Source organism: Poecilia reticulata, linkage group LG20 (genome assembly GCF_000633615.1).
Source record: "Poecilia reticulata strain Guanapo linkage group LG20, Guppy_female_1.0+MT, whole genome shotgun sequence".
Taxonomy (NCBI): domain Eukaryota; kingdom Metazoa; phylum Chordata; class Actinopteri; order Cyprinodontiformes; family Poeciliidae; genus Poecilia; species Poecilia reticulata.
In genome coordinates, this window is record NC_024350.1 from 22700873 (window position 1) to 22725504 (window position 24632).

Genomic DNA, 24632 nt, shown 5'->3' on the forward strand with positions numbered 1-24632 from the left:
TACTGCTACCTCCACTTCATTTCCCGTCATGGAAATAGCGTTTGATCTATTCCCGTTTCTCCTGAAAGCTACAGCTATCTCCTATGTTTTGTTCACATTCAAGATAAGATAATGGTTTCCACCACCACCATATCTCTGTACTCAGCTTCCTGTACATAACTGACACAGCGGCATCTGCAGACTTGTCAAAGTATTTCTGCAGATGGCAAGACTCTGACTTTTACTCAAAGGATGAGGCATAGTGAAAAAGGATTGGGGAGAGTATAGTTCTTGGTGGCACCCCTTTGCTCCTGATCACCTGGTCAGACACTGCAGACAGGGAGAGGCCTGAATCAAACTTGACTAGTGGGAGTCAAAAAGAGTCTCCTTAGGACCTTCATGAAATGGGATGTCATGGGAAAAGGTTGTTGAGGACTGATGGGTGATCTTTCTTTGGTAAAAGATCAACGGAGGATTTCTACCACAGCACTAGAACAAGGAATCATTAGCAACCTTTTGACTTGGTTGAAGTCTTGTTATGGTCCTTAGGTGTTGGACATTTGGTTTTCAGATATGTTTCTGTTTTGATCATTTCATTGTTGCTTATTTACTTAGACCTTTTATCTTTGTGTTAGTTCAATTATTCTCATCTTTGGTGGGTTTCCTGAGTTTTATGTTTCTTTCTGTTAGTTTTTATGTTTGTTTCAGGGTCTTCTTCTATTTGTTGAGTTTTTTTTCCTCCTTTCCCTCAGCCTGTCTTTCTGTACAGCTGTTGCACATCTCCTAATTTTTCTCAGCAAACTTTCTTCCCCAGATGCCACTACTAACCTGCTCTTCTGGTTTATTTATCTCTTCCTTCTCTTCATCAGTCCTTAAGTTCCTCTCTTTCCTGTTCCTGATTTTTGTCAGTCGTTTTCATATTCCTTATTAAAGATTTTTTACCATGAGCGTCCAGAACTCTTGTCTACATTTTGATCCTCCTCTAACACTAGCCTACTCAGAAGACTAGCAAATATTTTGTTATAGCTCTGTACAAAAATTGTTTCCAAGAATTTCAATATAAAAGACCTAAAAACCTACTTATTGAACCTATTGTATTTTGCATGCGTTAAAAGAACTACAAAGCTTGGTCATAAATATCGGAAATGCTATTTTACGTAGTATTCACTCAGTAAATATTACTGTTTGACACGCAATGGATGCATAAAACCAGCAGAGGGCGCCACAAATTTACATTTGTGAATGGTAACGGTACGAGTGACTACTCCTTTTTTTTTTTTTGGGAGATTAAAAATTCTCCACGGGCCGGTCTGCTTGTTTTCACCTATCTATTTCCCTTCTGCTCTTTGTTATTTTACCCAGCGTAAGGTTTTTCACGTGAATATTTCACGCCGCGGCTGCGCTCAGACCAGCTGCACCAGACGGCTCCGTGTCTGCGTCTCCAGCTGCGTGGCTCCAGTCCCGCAGGCTGGGTCGGCCATGTTGTTGTGTGGGGGTTGATGGAAGTTTGGTAGTAGGAAGTGGAGAGGAGGCTCCATCTCTCCGGGATACTCCAGGATCCCACTTTTCCTCCTTCCTCTTTGTTTTCCATCAGCAGGCATGCCTCTGCAGGATTTTCCCTTTCAGCGATTTCGCCACATGAAGGAAAATGACAGCCTCTTGCAGCGCTAACATCAGCCTTCAGGACTGCAACACTTGATTTAACTTCAAAACCAAACCACTGGATGGATGAAGTGAGGATGAAGGCGGATCGGTCCCGGCTGGAATAACTCGGATTTACTTTGTCCCGAACTGATTCAAGGAGAAAGTGGTGAAAATAGGAAGAAAAATCACACTGGAAGGACCGGGAAGGTAAAGGCAAAAATAATAAGGAATGTAATTATTTGTTTCTTTGTCAGAGCAGGATGATTAAAACAAGAAGGGCCAGCTGCTCCGCTGTGTGACCTGTCATCAACAAAGGACTGCAAGCACTGCCAACACTGAGCTGATTATATGCTACTGTGTTTTTATTCACCAATGTGTTATATTTAAGAAAAGCAAAAGGCAATGCACGAAATTAATCCCACTGGGAACAAAAAAAAAACACAAATTCTCTGGAAAAATTTTAATCTGGAAAATTGCATATAATTATAGCTTTATTACAAGAAACAGAAACGTTGACATATCATTATGGGGTATAGCTGTAAATGAAAACTCCCAACTCATTTTATTACCGTATTGCAATGCGTTTGACTCAAATATTTAGAATTTAAACAGCTGATTTTAATGGGTTTTCTAAAGTAGCTTATCATTTTTGGTAAACTGTTAAATTCTTAACCCACTCGTGAGTCATGCTGATTCAGCCCTCTGGAACATCAAGATTCTTTTTTTTTTTAACAGCTGGAGTTTCTCTATGCCTGTCATCAGCACAAAGTCCACAGAATATCTTAAGATTAGAGCTGTTTTACTAAAATGATTCAGTAACATGTCACATCCTGAACAGCTTTTTGCACAGCTCTACCTGAATCAGCTGCTTTCAAACCTTTTAAGGTAGAGAGTTGGGAGTGCCGCTAGTCTGTATGTTAGTGTATCTAAAATGGGTTTAAATCTGACAAATGAAATAACATTTTATGTCTTATCACACACACAGGGTGATGTTTGTCACCCTGGCGTTGGGTCAGAATAGGTACCACACCTATTTTGTTTTGTTGTTTTTTTCGTTTCCATGTCAATGAAAGCATTGACCTTTCAGTTTGAGAACTGAAAGGTCAATGCTCTGTGTACAGTCTTATGGGGGCTCCCAAATGGTCAATTCAATTATTAGTTGTAATATCAGAAAGCAGGGCCAAAGTCCCTGTAATGTAGTCTGGATAAAAAGGGAAACCCATGGGTCCTAGATGTGTTGCTCAAGTTGGATGCTTTTTCTTAATATCAGTCTGAGAATCAGTTTAGACCTGCAGGAGTTGTGTGTTGTCAATCTATGTGGTAAGAAATCCATTGTGAGTCCATACACACACTCTTGCTGGGTCCAAGCATGTGTGTGAGTGAGGTGAGTGACACTTCATCAGTCAGACAGAGAACCTGATTACTGTAGCAAATGAGTAAGTAAAGTAAATATGGGATCATTATTGCAACATTTAGGTATTGTTTGATCGAATTTTATGGCGGTGGTTCATATGAGAGTTACAGTAAGATCTTCTGCTGAGAAAACATGAGACCAAAGCACGAGATGGGTTCTTTGAGGTTGACACTTTCATTTGCATTTGAGACTTTTATGTTAAGTTTTATCTCTTTTCAGGTTGTCTAATATAAATCCAGTCCATGTGAATAAAGTCCATGTGAATACAAATTCACGTGTTGCCTATCAGATATTGTAAACAAAAATATATCATGTGCCCTTTTTCCTTCCCTTCACACCTATGCTCTATTTTGTGATTATTAAATTAGAAAATGGTGAAAGTGAATATGTCATAAATACGTTTAACCACGTTCACTTACACTCTTTAAGAAATGTTAACATGGACATTTAACTCAAATAAGGTACATAATAGAAGAAACGTGTTTTGCGTTAAAATGCAAAAACACATTATTTTTAAACATGAAAAAAAATCTGACTTTGTGGAGGCATGTGACATATTAAGACCACTACAGCAGCCACATACAGTTGAATATATTTGTACTAGGCCTTCAAGCTTAAGTACAAAAAGAAAGATCCATTCATATAAAATCTCTTTTTAAAGGGAAACCTGACTAAGAGGCACACCGGTGTACAGTATGCAAAACAATGATCACAAGGTGCACACAATTAAAACAGTACAAAGTTCACTTAAGTGTACACAAAATATACAAAATAACTATCAAAAGTAGAACACAGAATTGTACTTTTGCTCCTAAATCTGTCCTAATCTGATCTAAATAGCAAGGCAATCTTAAACCAGAAATCCCTAACCCTTATAAGACTCAAAATAAACTAGCTGGTGATGGTTTTCTGAAAGGCTCTGAAGGCTTACTTGGATGTAGTGTGTTGGGCATTAAAATTAATGTGGTGCTCAGTGGCAGCCAGCATCTGCTGCAGATCTGAACTTCAGCAAGGCTCCACAGACCGCCTTCCTGCCTGTACTCACAGCTGGGCACGCTTTCAGTCGGAGCGCTGGCTGATGGATGGAGGAACTCCGGTCTCATGCTTCCTTTAAGCTCAGCTGCCGGGCTGTCATCCAGCCAAATGTCTTGTGATCTAAACCCCAGAGGAGAAGAATCTGTTTAAAACAGAGGGACTTGTTTTATTTTAGAATCGGCTCTCGGACCATTAATAATCCACAGTGAGCTTGCATCATTGCTACATCTGCTTATTTGTATTTTCAGCGGAACTCTGCAAGCTTTGTTAAAGGGGCAGGATTATTTGTTTTCCAGCCACATAGTATAATTTTTTTAGTACGATCAAAATGTCACTTTCGGTTGTATATATGACTTAAAAGATTTCTCAATTCATAACTTTAACATCTTGAAATTAGGCCTACGTGTCTTTAAATTCCTGCCCTCATCATGTCCTCACAACAACACTCTTCTATCAGGCATTTACAAATGTTCATTAGAGCACTGGACTGAGAAATAGTTCATATAATAAGGTCTGCAGATGTGCAGTTCCACCAGGGGTTTGCTAATTGCTGCTGCTGCTAGTTTGAAGGAGTGGAGTGGGGGAAGTGCCTTTTATAAGTGTTGCATTTAATCATGAAAGAATAAAAGCAATATTCCAGGTGTGATTCTGATGAGGGAATAATATTATAACATGATGTAAAGCTCGCCAATGTCGATTTTTTTTTTTTTTTTTACATACGATTGTCCCTTCAGGAGTTAAGTTTTTCCAACTAAAATTGACTCTACCAGCTACATAAACTTGCCCAAAAATAAGAAAATGAATGCTTGTCAACAATTTCTTGTCAAAAACCTGTTCATTTTCCTATAAATGGTGCCACATCTGGAACAAAATGACATTTTTGGGTTGAGCAGTAGAGATGAAGGTGTAGGTTTCACCCATGGCGAACTTGTCTAATATCTCTAAATGGCTTTTGGTGGAGGCATGAAATATGAAATTATGGATCTCCCTGCCTGTTATAAACGATTCTGGTGGTGATGGTGGCGGTATAGTGTCTGGTGTGGGGGACACTTTCTATGAGGAATGCGTCCAACACTGTGTCTTGAGTTAATAACCCAGAACCATCAAGGTGTTCGTAATAAAGTGGACGATTCCTAGACCACTGAGATCCTTTCCGGATTCACAGTTATAACTATAGGTGAGGATTTCTCTCATACCTCCAACTTGCTCTTTCTGTGAACTTTAAAAAAAATTATTTAAGTTGTGATCCTAAGAGTTTTTGCCAGAAAAAACAAAACAAAAACCTAACCTCTCCCTGTCTTATCAGCATTTCGTAAATCCTGCCTTGACTGATCACGCTGTGGTTGGAATGGAAGAAGGAAACCACAGGAAGGTCTTGGATATGCAAAGAATGATTTCCTAGCTTTAAAGCTCAGCGAGACATTGAATAATTTTTTTTTGTGCCGCAGCTGGCCGCGGATCTCTGTTCAAAGTGGTATGTTTTTGGTTAAGCGTGCACAATCCCAGAGCCTCTGTGAAATCCCTCCAATGCTGTCGCTGCACACTGACTGGAGTGTGAATTACGAGAGCCAATATTAGTAAATCAAACTCGCAGAGATGCATGAGAGCGTGCCTCTGAGACTAATGAAAGCACCAAAGACAGAGGGTCAAGAGTCAGAGAGCCTTTTGGACACGCAGCATCTTCTGTGCACGTCGGATGTTTGTGGAAAGATTTTTCCTCTCCAGACCTCTGGAGCTGAATCAGGATGTCTGCAGATACATAGAGTTTTTGTTTGTTCTGTTTCCTGGAAAATATGACAATGATAACAATCATTACTCAACAAAGAATCATCCTTAAAAGAATGTAAATGCTTTCAGTTAGAGGCAGATCTCAGCAAGTCTTTTCTTTTTTTTCCTTTTTTTTTTTAAGGGCCTTGAGCAACAGACTAAATCCCTGTTATTCCTTCAGGCAGTCCGACCTTGCTGGAAGAGGTATTAAGCAAAATTATTGCCTAATCTGCCACACTTCTTACTGGACAGAGGAATGAGGAGGAGGAGGAAAATAAGCACTAGCTGGAAAGGTACTGCTGCTTTTATTGCACATTTTTGACTGTTTTTGTGGATTATTAAGGAGAGACCACTGGCAGCATTGACCAAGTGCTTATCCCAGCCGTGTTTATATTTATGCAGAGTTTGGCTGCATAAGAAGAGATCTATGTCTGGAGGAAGAGGTTTTAAACAATCCGTTCCTGATTGCTTAACTTCGATTCAGGCTGATTTAAATGTCAAGCTCACTTATGTTTGATTTTCAGCCTCTGAAGCAAAAGAGACAGCACAAAGAGCTCCAGTTTGTATAAATGCTTACGTCTTGTCAATGCAGCTTCCTCGTTTGAACTCTTCTCCTTCCTCTGTCGCTGTGTTTGGCTCCATCTGGGAAGACTTTGAGTGTCTTCTTATGTTTGTAGGTCATGCTGTCATCCTGGGGGCGGGATGTTGTCCGCAATTACAATAAGCTGCTATAATTAGCAGCACATCATAGTTTCCCAGTGTCTGCATGGCTGTACTGGTCAGAAGTTGCCTCATGTGCAGCGAAGGGACATCTTGAGCTTTTAGATGTGCTATAAGACGTAGTTGCGTAAACTTGGCAAACAGGAACAAACACACAGATGTGATTCCAGATTGTTTCTCTGTTTTTAATGACTTTGCTGCACTAAACTAATATTTCATTCATTACGTTAAATTTGGATATACAATTGCAGAGGAAAGAATGGTATCGTTATTGATCATATAGTTCATATTTGATGGTAATGATGTTGCTGATATTTTTTTCATTTTTTATCTATTTTGCAATCATTCATTAATTTCCCGTTTTTAATTTATTTGTTGCTTAGCAGTATTGTAGAAGTTGTACTGCAACAGTACTCACAATTTAATTAATTTATTAAATAATTTGTTATTATCCTGTATTTAATGAATTGTGATGATGATTTTTTTTTTAATCAATTTGTTCCTGATAGTATGGGTAAACCTAAAATTTTAATTTAAATATTTGCATATTTATTACTCTAAATAATGATGTTTAACTATTATGTAAGTATTCAATATTTTGCTAAAGTTTTATTTAAAAAATGTTACTTAGGTTGCTATTATTATTATTGTACTACATAATTTTTCCAAATTAGTCTTTCTACTTGTGGTAGTAGCAGCAGCAATAGCATCAGGTCTAGTATTTGCCTCTTTATGTTTTATTTATTTGTTTGAAATCTTAAAGAGTAGCTAATACTAATTAATATTATGTCTTGAATGTCCCAGGACACGTTATAATTTTTACATTTTCTATCTAGGACGATGCACTCTTCAGTTGTTGAATTTGTATATGAAAAAGAAAACGGCGTCGTTATGCAACAGCTGTCTGATTTATCCGACTGACAGCGAGTTGTCTGGCTTTAGCTCTGGGCAAAGTCAGGCTTCTGTGTGACATTACAGGCAGGGTGAGCTTGGCCAAAATGACTACACACCCCCACGGACCCTGGTGGTCACTCTTACTTTGTTTTCTGTTATTATCCTCTTTGAGTAAATCCTTCACCCTTGTAATCCTCCTAGTACTTCCAGCTGGGAGAGCTGGCACCGTGTGTGCCTGGCTGCCCCCCTTTCATTCAGGCAGGCCTGCTGTCTCGCTTTGCCGTTTCTCCTGCTCCGCGAGCAGAAAGGTCAAAATTGTTTTTTTTTTTATTTGTGCCTACACAAACACTCGGATGAATTTTTATTTGAACTCGCTGCGCCGGACTTATCAGCGGGGATTTAGAGGCAAGGCAGTTTTATTTTTTTACAGCACATTTTCAGAAACGGGATAATTCAGAGTACTTTACATAAAGTAGAAAAATAAAACAGTTAACAAGCGAAATAAAGAAAATAGAGTAAGGAAGGACAATAGAAAGTTGAAAAACAGATGATGTTCCAGCTGTTATTGGTCAAAGGCAGCTCTGAACAAATGGATATTTCTCCTTGATTTAAAGGATCTCAGTGTTTTAGCTGTTTTGCAGTTTTCTGGAAGTTTGTTTTAGATTAGAGGAGCATAAAAACTGAATGCCTCTTCTCCACGTTTGGTTCTGACTCCAGGAATGGACAGGCTTGAACCAAAAGACCTGAGTGGTCTGGTAGGTTCACACAATGGCGACATCTTTAATGTGTTTTGGTGCTAAGCCATTCAATGACTTGTAAACTTACAAAAGTATTTTAAAGTCTGTTCTACATCTCAACAATTATTGCTGTGCATTTTCTTTAACGATCTTTGTCAGGGACTTAAGAGGTACAATATGTGTTTTTGATCTGTGTTTGACCCTGCAAGTCTAAGACATTCCACCCCCAGAAGTCACAAAAGCAGAAATTTGCTTTTCCTGTGCCATTTTACATGATTGAGTTTTTGCAAATGTGGTTTAGGCAGAAGAAGAGGACTTTCATTATTGTTCAGCTTTTCTACCACTATTGCTGTTCTATTTAAATAGCTACAAACAAAGGGTTGACTTTACCTGCTATAACATAAGCAATATAACAAATGAAACATAAATCAGTTTTCAGCCTCATTGCACCTTGTAGGCCTTACTTTTTTTTAAAAATCAATAGATTATATTTATTAAGCTTTTTTGCTTATTGTCGATATAAAATAACATAAATATAGTGGTGGTTTAGTTGAAAGGATGGAAAAGTCTTCCTGTTTTCCGGTCAGCTTGGCTAGGTAAGCGCTGAGCAAAATCAGCAGACTTTCATCAGTTTTTCTAATGAAATTTAGACCCCTCCACCTCCTGCCGTAGAGGACAGGATGAAGCCTGCCTCTGCTTTCCGTGACAGTTGTTTCATCCTGAGGCTGGAGCAGCGTCTGGCTCGGGAACTGTACGTCTCTTCTGCGTGCCAACATTCTCAGCATGTTGGCTGAACATCTAAAGTCAGACGTTGGATTTATAGCCACACTAACTTCAAACCCTTTGTAAGAAATCTGTTATTTAGAAACCTCTGTAGTGCCTTGTTACATCTAAAATTGGTTTTCTTAAGGCAACAGTTGCTGCAGCCTGCAGTTTAAGCACCTGCAACATTTTATCTGTGCAAACTGCTTTAAAATGTTTGAAAAATGCCCATTTTGTTGAATCACTTGGCAGTAAATCCGAAGAACTCTGTGAACTCTCAATTACTGTATGCACCTCCCTCTAAGATAAGACATAATACATTCTCCTAACATCAAGGCCACGGCTGCAGAATGAGAGAATGCTACACCTCTTTGACTAATCGTTGCATGATGTTGACTGAGTAATAAAGTAGCCTGATATCTTTGCAGCTACTGCTTCACCAGTGTACCATCATAAAACAATAAACAATGTGACTGCACCTTTCTAACAATAATAAACACAGAAAAATGTACTAAATATGTCACAATCTATGGAATATACGTGAACAGACAATTATGGGCAATCTGTAATAGTAATGTTTGATTAAAGAGGGATTCTCCATAATCTGACTTTTTGGATTTTACAGTCAGTTGCCAAAATGATTGTGATGAGTTCTGATAGTCACTCAATTTGCTTTGTTATAGTTCTGAATAATATTCAGTAGTTGTGAGAAAAAAAAGAGATTTGATAGAAAGTATCTATAAACATCAATTTTCAAGTCTCAGCACAGATTCCATAGTTAGATGATAGTCTGAATTTTCAACAAGCCATTCTTTGATATTCATACTTTGCCAAACTACTGTAGTGTGGTATCATAAAACCTAGTGGCTCTCTTACATGTTATCTCTCTAGTTTTTACCTCAGTACATTCAGAGACTCATTGTTCATAGCTATGTTCAAAAGCAGATTTAGAATTCACCATATGTCCCAGTTACAACAGGGCTTAAAGTCTTAGTGGTTGAAGCAGAAACAAAATGATTAACATGGAAATATCAGGTCATTATACTTTGATTTCATAACATTTGTACCAGAGCTGGCAAGCCATATGTCACGATTCCTAATCCAGACTCCTCCCTTTGTAGCCTTTCACGCCACACCGTGCACTTCTCCAGACTCTGTTTGCGTTAAATGGATCTCTTTTTGATTTGTCTGTCCGTACAGGCTGAGACGATGGGCTGCGTGAAGAGCAAAGAAAACAAAGGTCCCACCATGAAGTATCAGACCGAGAATTCCTCCCGGTCTGACCCCAACGCCTCCGCCGCCGTGCCTCACGTCGGCCACTACGGGCCAGACCCGACGCAGACGCAGCAGAATCAGGCTCCCGCGTCTTCCTCCAGCTCCGCAGCTCTGAATTTCAACCACGCCCTCACTCCGTTCGGAGGCTCCTCCTCTGCCATGACTCCCTTTGGTGGAGCGTCGACCTCCTTCTCTGGGCCCATGTCCAACTCCTTCTCTGGTGCCGTCTCTAGTGAGTGGAGTTTTCTTTCTTAAAGCTTTACGTCGTCACATTGCCACTAGTAGTTTTTCTGTTTACGTTTTGAGTGTATTTGCTTTCAAATATTTCTCGTCAGATTTTAAACGTCCTGAAATCACGCTGCCAATGCCCGCCGGCCGCTGACATTTAACTGAATTCATTTTGTTGAGCTGTTCGGTGCACTTTACAGCCAGTCCAAAAAGCTAAATTGATTGGTCAGTTAAAGACAAAAACATCCAAAGATGCTGCAGCAACCTGGTTACTTGAGTCAATATTTAACTAATATTGAGTTTCAATGACTTTAGTTTGAGTTTCTGGTAGGAGTTTCTCACATATGGACACCACTTTGTAAAAGTTCTCCAGCTCTGTCTCATTGCGAGAACATTTGGTCCACGTCCTGCCAGGTAACCTCACAGATTATATTTTGGAGTTAATAGAGGACAAAATTCATTCCAAATGAATTTTCTTCCTTTTGAGCCTTTGTTTTGTAGATTTGGACGTATGCTTTGACTCACAGCTATACTGAACAGTTGTGTTCCTGACGTTTTGTTGCCCAAAACTGACCAGTAATTAAAAATATTCATATTTTCAGCCACCTTATTAAAACTCAGACTTTCCCTGACGCATAATTACTGCCATCATCGTGTTTTACAGTGGAGACGGCGTCGTTTCTGTTAGCCACAGTGTTGCTTCTCGCTAGAATTTTTGACCCAAAGGTTGAGGTTTGTTTTTGTCAGGGTTTAAGATCCTTTCAGAGGATTTCAAGAGAGTGTAGCCAGGACTGGACGTTTGCTTTTGTCTTCAAATCCTAGGTAGAGACTCCCTACATTATTAGAGACCTGCTTTCTCTGTGCTTTCAAGACTAAAGAGGAAAAGGCAGTGCTTAGTTCCCATCTCTGTCAGCTTCGGAATAGCCTTCCTGTCAACCTGAGATGTCGTTTAAATTAGCATGTACATTTTGTTTACTGCAGCTGTCGATCAAAGAAACTGAATAATTAACTGTTTGTCTAGACGCCGTAGAGTTTAAAAATAACTACTAAATTTGGATTTATATAAAAAATGTTATTAAAGTTTTTAAATTTTGAATTTGCATTTTGAATGCTTTGTGTTTTTTATATTTATATTATCTCCTAATGCATAAACACATCATAATAATTTACAAAGAAACAGAAAATCTGAATAAAAGTGACAGTTTTTATAATTTAAATGATAATACTATATTATTTGGCCTAACATGCAGTACATAGGGTCACTAAGCATTTTTGCAATATGGAGAAGACATTGCAAAAAGTAAACTGTGAACGTGTTTTCCATTGTTTTCTGGTTCTACTTAAGAAAATTTGTACTTTTAAGCAGCACTGCAAATGGGCCACACACTGGAAAGGTCAGGACAACACAGAGACACACAGGAAACACAATGATGCATCAATAGACCCGTTCCTAAGAGCAATTTAGAGAACTGACCTAACATGTCTCTGGACGGGGAGGCGAAGGCTAGAGTACCCAGAGAAATATGATTTTTAGACATGTATTTAACTGTTTTTTGGGTTATTCATGATGTTTTGACGCACTTTTTTGATAGAATACTGAATGAGGTGTTTACAATCCACTAATCCTGTTTCATACCGAAACCTCCTGCCTCTGTGTCATTGTTATTTTACGCTGATACATTTTTATGCAAGTCTTTCTGTCAGCCTTGATCCACAGAGAAAAGAACTGATGATCAGACCCTCCTGTTTAGATGGGATTTCGGTTGTAATCCTCCCCGGTGTTGGATTATCTGCTCTTAGACGCGTCGCTGGGTTGCTGTTTGCTTTCTGCAGGTGATAATAGGATTATTGTTGACAGCATTGTTGTCGTGAAAGGCCTCCGCGTGGGAAGGCTGCTGCACAGTAGGCATGTTGATTTACAAGATGTTGTCATGGGATGCAAAGAACGAGCCGATTTATACCATGCAATAATGACAGGTGGTTCATTTGAGGTCATGTTCTAATAAACCAAAGCCACCAACCTGATCTGAATTATGACTCAAAGAAATGTCGTATTTCTGCCGACAGGTTGGTTATATATAGAATTTTCTTTGACCTATGTAACAATGGTATTGTCAGATTTCATCTGTCATCTTTATAGCTGATGCCTGATGTTTACATACACTGAATAAAAATGAACTTAATTTCCCCCTAGAGTTTCTTGAGATCTTGCCGTTTTTTTTCTCCTGGAAACAATCTTTAAGCGATAGAAGGCCAACTTTGTAACTGTCTTTATGTGTCTCTGTGGATGTAGACCTGGTACCTGCACAGTGAAATTACACAAAAAGGCAAATACTGGCACTTTAGCCAAATGTGCCTGTATCTGTCTCAGCTGTCTTAGACTGGCATATTTTGTAATGTTTTCTACGCGACCTTTGGTCTTCAACTGTGGGTTTTGTTTTCATATTTTCAGGTGGCGTCACATTCTTTGTTGCCTTGTACGACTACGAAGCCAGAACGTCAGATGATCTTACATTTAAAAAGGGGGATCGCTTTCAGATCATCAACAATACGTAAGAATCTCCTCAGTTTCTCTTCAATAACTGTTTCCATGGAGGATCTGGCTCTGTTTCGTGTTCATGAATGACTTGCAGTAGTGGTCAGAAGTCTACCGTACATACACTCATCGTCGGCAATGAAGTGTTTATGTTTATTATGATTTTAAGACTTCAACAACGTATTTGAATTATTCTTTTTTCCACAAAGGATTGATTAAACAACTAACTCACGTGGGGTAGTTTATAAACTATTTTTTGGTGCAGAAGTTTGAATTTAATGTGGATTTTTGCCCAAATTTGATTTTTCACTATTTGACCCAAAATATGACACTCGGGTGAAAGGACATTGCTGACCTCAAATCAACAGCTATTCAGTTGAAACTTGAAGATATGTAAGTGTTTTAGTTAAATAATCATCTTAAACACATCAAAACTGAATTTGTAATGAATAAAAAAAAATGTCGTCTGTCATCAAGATTCTGAAATAACATTTTTAAAACCATCTAAGATTTTTTGGATTATTCTTAGAGGCCGAATCTGTGGTATTAAAACACACAGGTCATAAATCACCACTTTTTGATGTCTGCAGAAAACAATTGGTATAAGTAAACCAGGCCTTAAAGGGACCTTAATCAAATATTTGTAGGAGTGTCTGTATACATACAACAAATTCAAACTTGACATTGTATGCTGTATACATTATAACAATGTATGTAAACCTCCAACAGCAAAAGTAGCTTGCGGCTGCACACTTTCAATGAGAAGCAGATTTATTTCATTTTCTTCAACGTCTTTTCATAACCAAAGTTCATGTCGCAGATTCTTTGCAGAACCTCTTTCATTATAGAGTTGGACAGAAAATGATTAAGTACCATTACCAGTGTTTCATTGCTGCTCTGAGTCAGTCTGCCACATATACGTATAAGCCTCAGTCCTGACAGTTGACAGCTGAATGAACAAACCGTCTATGTGCTCTCTCCCGTGTCATTGTTCTCCTACAGCGAAGGAGACTGGTGGGAGGCTCGCTCCATTAACACCGGGAAGAAGGGCTACATCCCCAGCAATTATGTGGCCCCCGCCGACTCCATTCAGGCTGAAGAGTAAGATTGGCTTGTTGCCTCTCCTAGCCTCTGTCTGCAGAGTGTGGGTCAGAGAGTAGAGGCTGTAGCATGAGTGTGGATGTCTCGGTGTTGTCCAACATTATTAACTTCACACCCTTTTCTGTGAGCCAGAATCTGCTGGGTTCTCTGCTCATATGCTGTTTGTGTTTCACAGGTGGTACTTTGGCAAAATGGGACGCAAAGACGCCGAGAGGCTGCTCCTCAATCCCGGGAATAATCGAGGGACTTTCCTGGTGAGGGAGAGTGAAACAACTAAAGGTCAGACTTTCCTTCTTTTTGAACATTTTTCATTCAGTGTCTGCGTTTCTTTCTGGTTTTACTGGTATCCACTTTAATTTCAACATGAGCAAAAGTCTGCCGCAAGCCTCTCGGTGACATTTTAAGGCTTTTGGAGGCTTCTTTTAGCTCTCACGATGAGCTTGTTTGGATGACCAGCATGGCAACAGTTGTAGTCAGTTTGTCATGCAGTTCAACAGTTAATTTCAATTTCTGCTTTTTGTAAACTGATGGTGATAAAAATAAACTGCTTGAAAGATGTGTTTTGGTATTAAACCAACACATCATTTCAGAAAAAGAAATTCACATTTAAAGCGAAACATAATGGAGGTGGTGAGATGATCTGGGGAGGCTTTGATGCATCAGAACTTGCATAACCTGCTGCAATTGAAGGGACAATGAATTCTGCTTTCTACCGGAAAATCATGGGAAAAAAAAAAGTTTGTGACATCAAGCTCATGCGTCTTATAACAGTTTGGGACTCTGTACCATGACCTAAAACAGTCCATTCATTCTTAGAGTCCTCCAACATGGCTGAATAAAACAATTCTGGATCAAAATTGCTCCACATGAATTCAATTGATGGCAAAACCAGTTATTGTGTTTAGAGGGAGTTACTTTTTTACATAGATCCTGGATTATTTGGATTGATTTTTGTTTTCATACAAAATTAAATCATCACTTTCAAAAGAGTCTTTTGTTTTGGATCATCTGAAACATGTATGTGTGACAAAAGAAAGAAAAAGTGCAACTTTCAACAAGTTTAGCTTAACAGCAGGGATGTCACAATAGTTTGCTGAAACCTGCAACAGTAAGCTATGTTGCAGCTAACTGTATTTGTTAAGAAGGTGTTAAAGCTAGGTGATCTTGTAAGAAAGGCAGTGGACTCTGGTGCAGAAGAGGAAAATTCAAACTTAAAGTAAGTTGGGAAGGTTAGAAATAATTTTTTTGAGAAATTGTCTTTCAGGAATCTTTGGCACATACCCACTGATTCATTCTCCACTTGTGAACAGATTCCCAGAAAACCACCCGTCCCAGCCCAGTTCATAACTTTTCAAACTGGTCTTTGGACCTTTCTTTGTCGCGCCTCAGGTGCTTATTCTCTGTCCATACGCGACTGGGATGAAGCCAAAGGAGACAATGTGAAGCACTACAAGATCCGCAAGCTGGATAACGGGGGCTACTACATCACCACGCGAGCCCAGTTTGACACGCTGCCAAAGCTCGTCAAACACTACACAGGTACGGTCCTGTCCTCCCCTGCAGTCAGACCTTGGAGAATTGTCTTGAAAATTGCTCTGTGCCACACACCTCGCTGTGTTGCCAAGGGAGATGAACGCTCTTTAATTTTAATAATAGTTGACGTTATACCGTCAGATTTGGCCACGTCTTCAGCCTGGGGATGCCTCCGGTTAAGTCTCTGTGATTCCACAAGATTTCACTGTGACCCCAGAGAGGTCCTGCCTGTGATTTTAAAAAGCTTTGTGAAAGCGGAGCATCCTTGTAGCAGCCTTTTGTGTCTCCGTGTCGCAGAGCACGCAGACGGACTCTGCCACAAGCTGACCACGGTCTGCCCCACGGTCAAGCCTCAGACTCAGGGGCTCGCTAAAGATGCCTGGGAGATCCCGAGGGAGTCGCTGCAGCTGGAGGTCAAACTGGGCCAGGGATGCTTCGGAGAAGTGTGGATGGGTGAGAACAAAGCTTGTACATGTTTACTAGAAGTGGATGCAGATAATAAGGAGACTCTGTGTCTGTAGTGTCTTTCCGTTGGTGTCAAAACTGGGGAGTTATCCACTTCCTGCAGTTGCTTCCTTTGTTTGTTGTGTCCTCTTTATCGCCACATGTTAATAGCTGATGCCACAGAACTGTGCAAAACTTTTAAACCACCCTGTTGTATTTACGCGTGGAATCCAAGGATGCCGACTTTTTGCTCATTTTAAATTGACCCTGATTATTAGTCGTACAGTTTTTTTTTATACTTCTATTGCTTTACCTTTGACTGCTTTTACAAATTTTCTGTACAGTCATTAACATCAATCAAACATTTAACACAGTTTCTTGGGGGTGGGGGGTGACACACAATCAGCAAGCCTCAGCATAAAAGATGTTTTCTTCCGTCAGACTTTTTTTAAAATAGGGTTAAAAGTTGAAAACATATCTGGACAAATACATCCATTTGTGCATAAATTGTTTCTGAAGAGTTGATCAGACTGGTTTACTGAGCTTGTTTGTTTAGACCAGACATATGGACCAAAAAAAAAACGGTCCAATTTTCAACATATTTCTCTGAAAGGCGAGAAATGAGCGACCTGAAAAAGCAATGAAAGAGATGCAGCGTTCCAGACGTTTCCATTGCAAGAGTACGGTACACACTTCACACTCTGACCAAGGTTGTTGAAAAGGCCTTCGTCGTGACTTTAAAATTTTGTTGAAATAAGCTTTTATTTCATGGGCGTTCTTGAAACCTGACAGATAATGTTTTCATGGCCTTGCCTAGGTTGTTAGGATTGAAGTTTTTCTTTGGTTGCTTGTTTTACATTTGAGAATACCCCGATCTGCTGCCTTCAAATATTTCCCTCAGACTCAAGACTGATAATTGCGAGAAAATGGAGAGAGAGAGAAAAACATTTGATGACATTAAGTTGAGGAATGAAATAAATCATTTCCACAAAAGATGTCCGCTAGATGGTCAGTTCTGGTGAAAAGGTTAAATGATTCTTCTAAAATTAGATTCATCTTTGACAAGAAAATTGGTAAAAAAAAAAAAAACAACAAAAAAAACAAGCTTCAGAAAGATTTGAAGAATGCAGATGTGATAACAAAACAGTGTGGTTGCTTGGAGGAGGTGGAAAAAAATAAATAAGGGATGAACCGAGACTTTTGCACGCCATTTATTCTGCCACTTTGTTAACTGAGGTTGAATCTGCTCATAGCTGCATGACAGCACACGTCTGAGCAATTACAAGACCTAATTAATGATACGGCCTTACTCCCAGCCGATTATTCACACTGATTCCCCCCGTGACTTCCATCACTTTGCTTCCTGTCTTTGTCTCCGCAGGCACGTGGAACGGCACCACCAAAGTGGCCATAAAGACGCTGAAGCCGGGCACCATGTCGCCCGAGGCCTTCCTGCAGGAAGCTCAGATCATGAAGAAACTCAGACATGACAAACTAGTGCCTCTTTATGCTGTTGTGTCTGAGGAGCCCATCTATATCGTCACAGAGTACATGTCCAAAGGTAACCGAAACAAACATTGGGTGTTTTTCCCCCCCTGAGAAAAAAAAGCACAACCCGTCTTTATTTTCATGCAATCCTACTGAGTTCTGTTTTTAAAGAGACGCATCATAAAACCAATCTTTACAGCATGAGTTGTATTAATTTAAGATTTGAACTTCCACCTACTTTAAATATTTTCCCAGAAGTCTTTGCCAGACTTGTATCTCTACAACAGTGTAACATGCTTCCTTTTATTTGAGTTCTCAAATAATTTGAGTTAAATCAGCATAATTGTTGGAATTAATATCCAGAAAGCTTCAGAATGTCTGATAAGTAATTCATGACTAAATATTTATTGGGTGTTAAACTTTGAATGGCAAAATTTTTTTTTTACTTACTGGAATGCATATATGGGCTACAGATAGTTTTTCCAACACAGCTTGTCATTTGGACCTAAAGAGTATTTTCCAGAATCTTCTTGTATATGGTGGTTGGAACGGGAATAAAATTATTGATTTGAAATCTGGTGAAGACAGCAAGAAGAAAGGAGTCGCCAGTGTAGCTAATTATTGTGAGTAGGGTTAGAAGCAATGCTTGGAGAGCTGGCTAATGATTTATTACTGGATTATAATGCCTTCTAATCAAAAACAGGGAGAGACGTTGTAAAAATAAATGATTATACTTCATTCATATTACACCAGACCGTGTGTAGTCTTGTACGGTTTGAACCACAAAGACAAAAAAAAAAAAACAGAAAGCCTCCAATCTTAAATTCAACTACGGACAAACTGAAAAGCTGATGAAATACAAGGAAAGATAAAAATTTCCCAATAGAAAAATTGAAAAATAATTATTTGAGGAATCTAAATGCAACTTTAAGCTTGAAATGTTGAAATACTTACAGAAACTCAGTTATAGAATTTTTCAAAAGCTCTATCTTCTTACTAAAGTCATTTCTGTATGAAAAATATTCTTGGTTGCTTATGTCCGATCCCTTGAAAGCAAATTGGACTACCTGAAGCTGGATTTAACCACCAAAAGGGAAACAAGAAACAGCTGCTTTCTCTTTTTCTGCAAGACATGGATAAACTATTTTTTTCCTGATAATGCCATAAGACTTGGAGTGTCTAACAACTTTTATTGACATTTCTAAAGAACTTTCAATGCAACCTTTAGAGCAACTTTGCATTAAAAGTTTCCTTATTTACCGAATGACACTTCACAAACACACGCGCTCTAAAATAAGATCATATTTTGCGCTTTGTAGCGCAAATACTCCACTTTTAAAATAAAAAAAAAATGTTTTCCAATAACAAAAAATGGCTGCACAGTGGCGCAGTTGGTAGAGCTGTTCCCTTGCAGCAAGAAGGTTCTGGGTTTGATTCCCATCCCGGGTCTTTCTGCATGGAGTTTGCATGTTCTCCCTGTGCATGCGTGGGTTTTCTCCGGGTACTCCGGTTTTCTCCCACAGTCCAAAAACATGACTGTTAGGTTAATTGGCCTCTCCAAATTGCCCCTAGGTGTGAGTGTGTGTGTGCATGGTTGTTTGTCCTGTGGGTCTCTCTGTGTTGCCCTGCGACAGACTGTTTCTTACGCCTCCTGTTTCTTTCTCTAAGAATTAACTGGATAATGGGCTTGTGTGATACAGAACAGTGCTGACAAAAGTGATATCTCTGCTGTAGCATGTGGATTGTTTCACACAGTCACATCAACAACCTTCCTTTTTACAGCTTGTACTCTGTTCTGCTTTTCCAGGAAGCTTGCTTGACTTCGTCAAAGAAGGTGACGGCAAATTCCTGACGCTCATCACGCTGGTGGACATGGCCGCAAAGGTGAGACAAACGCCCACAGTTTCCCCTTTGCCTCAGTTTGTGCAGCACCGATTTCAGAGCTTTATTTTAAGATGTTTATAAAAAAGAATCGTTTATAAAAAGAACCGTTACGACAGGCAAGCCTGTCTGGTTTCCCTTTTTTTTTTTTTTTTGCCTTTGCTTTGTGTGTTTTATGTCCGACATTGTTTGGAGCTGAAATGACTCACGCGGATATTTTTTTATTTTTAGATTGCAGACGGGATGGCTTTCATCGAGCGGATGAACTACATTCACAGAGATCTGCGTGCCGCGAACATACTCGTGGGCGAGAACTTGGTGTGTAAGATTGCCGACTTCGGTCTGGCCAGGCTGATAGAAGACAACGAGTACACAGCCAGGCAAGGTTGGTACATTCACACAGAGAAACACCTTGTGTGTGTGTGTATGTGGAGAAGGAATGGAAAATACAGGAGAGCTATATGTGGTCTCCCATCATGGTGAATTAGGCTAATAGTGGAAACCAGACGCTGCTATTTGCTCTGATTAGTTGCACTTTTCACACACTGCGAAGTGAAGTATTTCTGTCACCGGTTAGAACACATTTCCTTCTCTACATGTTTTTGTCTTGTTCATTGTCAGATCACCATATCAAATTTTGTGCAGTGCTGCACTGTTAATCTTTTTCACATTTTGTCGTGTTGCATCGTGGCCTCAGTGTGTTTTCATTTATGTGATAGACCAACACAAAGTAGGTTAGAGTAGCAAAATGAAGGTTTTAAGACACATTTTACAAATGAAAATCTTAAAATGACTGTTGTGTATTTGTATTCAGCCCCTTTTCTTAATCCGAGACCCTGATATAAAGTCCAGTACAACCAATTAGCCATCAGAAGTCATCTAAGTTATAAACATAGTCCAGCTGTGTGTAATTTTACTTTATAAGCCCGGATTTTCGTGGAAAAAGCCCCAGCAGTTTGTCAAAGAACATTACTGAAGAAGCAGCGTCATGAAAACCAACTAACGGAGCAGACAGGTCAGTTTAAAGTGAGGACAGGTTATTAAGCCCCTCACGGTGATATGTTCAGCCAGTTATCTGGAAATGGAAAAAGGATGGAGCAACTGCACACAAGCCAAGACATGGCCAGAAACTTCAACTCAGAGATCCAAACGTTTCTGGCACAACTTTACTGACTCCTGATGAGGAAAGTGAAGATCAAAGATCTGGTGAGGCGAAGACTCCAGGAACTCTCGAGGTACTATAAAACAACTTTATTTGCAAACCAACACGTTTTGGCTTGTGACCCTAATGGGGGAAACTGACCTAAATCTGATGGAGAGTATTTGACTGCTCAGAGATGCTCTTCATGCAATTAACTGATCTTGAGAAAGTCTGCAAAGAACAATGGAGCAAAACGTTCCATGTCTTGATGTGCAAAACTGGCAAAGACATACCTCAACTATTAACTCAGGGGAGTGAATATAAATGCACAGCCTTATTAATAATGGCTTTATGACATTTATAAAACAGATATTCTTCGTCTATTTCACATTTTCTTCCTACTTTGTTCTGGTTTATATTATTAATTAAATACATTAATCCTGTGTTTGTAATTAGAACTACTTTCAGTTATGCAATACATTTTTTTTGAGGACACAGCCTCTGATCTTACACCTCTTCATAACCATCACAGGAGCCAAATTCCCAATCAAGTGGACGGCCCCCGAAGCCGCTCTGTACGGTCGCTTCACCATCAAGTCAGACGTCTGGTCCTTCGGGATCCTCCTCACCGAGCTAGTTACCAAAGGCAGGGTGCCCTATCCAGGTGAGCGACACACTCCTCCATCATACACACAAGTCTCTTTCTGATTTATGGCTGCAGCAGATTGACTCCAGTCTGTCAGGTGTTGTCATGCTGCTGTTGTTAATGTCAGAGGACAAAGTGAAGCGTCTCATACTTTGTGTAAGGTGGTTGTTAATGGCTCTGCAGGGGGACTGGAGGGTGGGTGGGGGGGTACTGACACACATTCTCACACACATGGTCAGATTTGAGATTAGATGAGGCCATCTGGTGGGAGGCGATCAGGGGACCAAACAGCTCAGTTATTAATGGCCATCTGCCGGACTCACTCTGCATCTCGATTTCCTGCAGTACCGTCGCAGATCACCTCGCAAGTGTCTAATGTGGCGTCTTTTAAGAGATTAGTTCAGACACACAGAGTAGATGTTTAAACTACGCGTTTTATTTAGAAATGTCTCTGTCATGTATCAAGTTTCAAGCTTTACAGAGCAAAGAAAATTTTGCGTTGTTGCAAAAAGTAAAATTTGCAGAAGGAGCTTCAGGAACATTTTTTTAAAAACATGCAAATTATTATAATTCAAACCAGGAGTGTAACTTTTTTAGCAAAAATTTGCAAGATTAAGAATTTGACAAGTATATTCAGTCTGGATTTTGTCCGTCCATCCGTCTGTCCATCATTAATGTCCCATACTTTAAAGACTGACCAGTGTAAGAACATCCGCAGTAAGATATGCTAAAATATTCTAAAACCTCTCAGGAATGTCTAGAATTAATATAATAATTAATTCCAGACATTAATTTGTGTATTTTGAATAAAAGATACACAAAAAGAAATTAAATCAGAATCAAGTACATTCAGACTGTCCAGATTAGTCTTTCCGTCCAGGTTTGTAATTATTAATGGTAGTGAATAAACGTCTTGTCCTGGATGTCCAGCTCTCGGTGCAATCTGCGATCCTAATGCTGCTCCTTTTAGGTATGGTGAACCGGGAGGTGCTGGAGCAGGTGGAGCGGGGTTACCGCATGCCCTGCCCACCAGGTTGCCCTGAGACCCTACATGAGATGATGATGCTCTGCTGGAAGAAGGAGCCAGATGAGAGGCCCACCTTCGAGTACCTGCAGTCCTACTTGGAGGACTACTTCACCTCCACAGAGCCTCAGTATCAGCCTGGAGAAAACCTATAGCCATAAGGAGGAAGAGGCTTTGCTAAAGACTGTTGCATACAACTCTACTTAATTTGTGTCCATTGTTTTTAATTTAGTTTTTTTTGTTCTTCCATTGTCTGTTCAGATTTTTGTTTTTACGTGATTTTTTTTTTTATCTTCTCACATCTGGCACAACAACAATGATTGGAGGGAATTTTTTTTTTTTTACCTCAACTTAAGATTTTATTAATATGTATGATTGCAGTTATGAGCAAACACATTCACATTTAAATACCAGACATCACACAGTGTTATGTTTCTGTGAAATAAGCTGTGATTGAACATCCACAATGAAATTTGTAATCATTTTTCACATCTCTATGGTTTACTAAGGCAATTTGCCTCCTTTTATTTGAACATATTCTCCCTGATTTTCTCATTTCACAGCAACTATGAAAGTATGGAATGTTATTTCATTTCTAGATAAGAAAAAAAAAAGAGCACAGATTTTTTTTTTTTTTTGGTCTAGTCGGTATTCCCTACACTTATAGGGAAGAGAAGGGGCAAAGTGCAGTAGCCGGTTCAGTATGTGGTACAGACAGAAACTGTCCAGAGGTAACGCTGTAGTGTCCAGTCTTTGTAGAAGCGATCTTTGAACCCAAATATTTAGTCCCCGATCCTGACACGAGTCATTTATGATTTGCTTTTCACCCAGGCTGTTATACCTCAACGTCAAAACCATTTATACACCCAAAATGCTCATCCGATTTAAAGTAACTCGCTGCATTTAGTCAGTATTACAGGGTCCACTTTCGATTGTGCTCCACTTAACTGTGGCGTTTCTCATGATGCAGCGTGCGTTTTGTTTTGACAGCAACCGATATTTAGTCCCAACTCTATTTTCTGTAGGACAACCGTATGTTTCTGTGACTCAACTACTTCTTTGCTATAGTCTTCAATAAACTTCAGAGCAGTTTTCAGAAACGGTAGGCTAAGTTTGTTTTGTGTTTTGATATTACTCTTTGATAATTTGGCTTATAATGTGTAGAAATAACATGCAGACAAATGTCCTCCCGCCCCGTCAACTTAGCATCTTGCTTTGAACATAATAAAATCTAATGGATTGTGTTTCAGCTGCTCTCTGCCCACCGCTGTTACACAGTGAAGGTCTTTTTAAAGAGTGAAACACTTTTTGAGTGATAAGGAAAACCCAGATGTGCAGGCTTGACGAAATAATGTGAACAGCCTAGAAACAGCTTTGCAGACGTTGCAACTTGTAATACAATTGCTGCGGTCAACTGTTACATCACACTAGAAATCTGTGAACCCAAAACCCTGAACAAGCAATAATTGTTTCGTTTTCCCGAGTGTGATTTACAGCAACAATGATGAACTCTGATCAAGTTTGCCGTTTCAGCTTTTTTTTTCCACTCCATGAGCGCGTTGATAAATATAATTGTAATTAAAGTATTACTAAATGTATCTACTGTTTGTTCTTTAGCCGTGTTACTGCGTCATCGAATTGGTGTTCGAAAGTAGCCCGTTTGAAGGTTAGGTTGTATTTTCATAGCAATGTTTCTGTATGAAGGAACAGATGTGTTGCCAAAAAACTGTTTATCATCACTTTTATTATCACAGTAAAAGCCCAAAATCATTGTGACCAAGTTTTGAAAAGCATAGATTTTGTAAATGTACCATTTGTTATATTAGCAATTTCAGAAACAAGGTTAATATATTTTGTCAGTAGTTCTCAGGGGGTTAGTCTCATGCATTCTTATTCATTTTGGGGTGATAAAACTTAAAGGAAATCTTACACAACTGAATCTCACGTCCTTTGTGTGTTTTCTGTGCTCCATTTTCATATTTTGTTATATTTTCTTACATTACACAGTGTCTAATAATGTCATTTGGAGACTTTCTATTTGCTCGCCACTCAACCAAGCAGTAATTTGTGTCCTGATTATCACAGTCCTTCTCTATAACCGCTCTATATATTGTCTCACCGGTTGGGTTTTTACAGTGAAGAGCTGCTGAAGAAACCTATGGACTGAGGCTTTCTGTCAAGTCATGATGACATGAAACGTTGCTTCCAGCCAAGTTTGAAGAAGTCCTTTGCTGACCTTTGTCTTGAAGAAAGCAAAGCCTTTTATCCACTAAACTGTGACTGCTGAGAAACCTTTGGACTCGCCCGTCTATGTAACCAAAAGGACTCTGCAAACACTATATTTAAGACATTGGATGGATGTTTTTAATGTTTTTTTTTTCTT

General features: G+C 39.3%; 1 protein-coding gene across 2 annotated transcripts; it reads left to right on the forward strand.

Moving 5' to 3' along the window:
• The first annotated feature begins 1253 nt into the window (after nt 1-1253).
• On the forward strand, nt 1254-24188 carry LOC103456867 (tyrosine-protein kinase yes). Of its 2 annotated transcripts, none has more exons than XM_008396692.2 (12): nt 1254-1830; nt 10153-10459; nt 12908-13007; nt 13994-14092; nt 14268-14371; nt 15482-15631; nt 15923-16078; nt 17451-17630; nt 19365-19441; nt 19670-19823; nt 21112-21243; nt 22196-24188. In XM_008396692.2, exons 2-12 carry the CDS (start codon nt 10162-10164, stop codon nt 22402-22404), a joined length of 1659 nt encoding a protein of 552 aa, XP_008394914.1. In that variant the 5' UTR covers nt 1254-1830; nt 10153-10161; the 3' UTR covers nt 22405-24188. The 2 variants fall into 2 exon arrangements, with proteins under 2 accessions (XP_008394914.1, XP_008394915.1); XM_008396693.2 differs by lacking the exon at nt 1254-1830 and adding an exon at nt 6035-6132.
• The last annotated feature ends 444 nt before the right edge of the window (nt 24189-24632 follow it).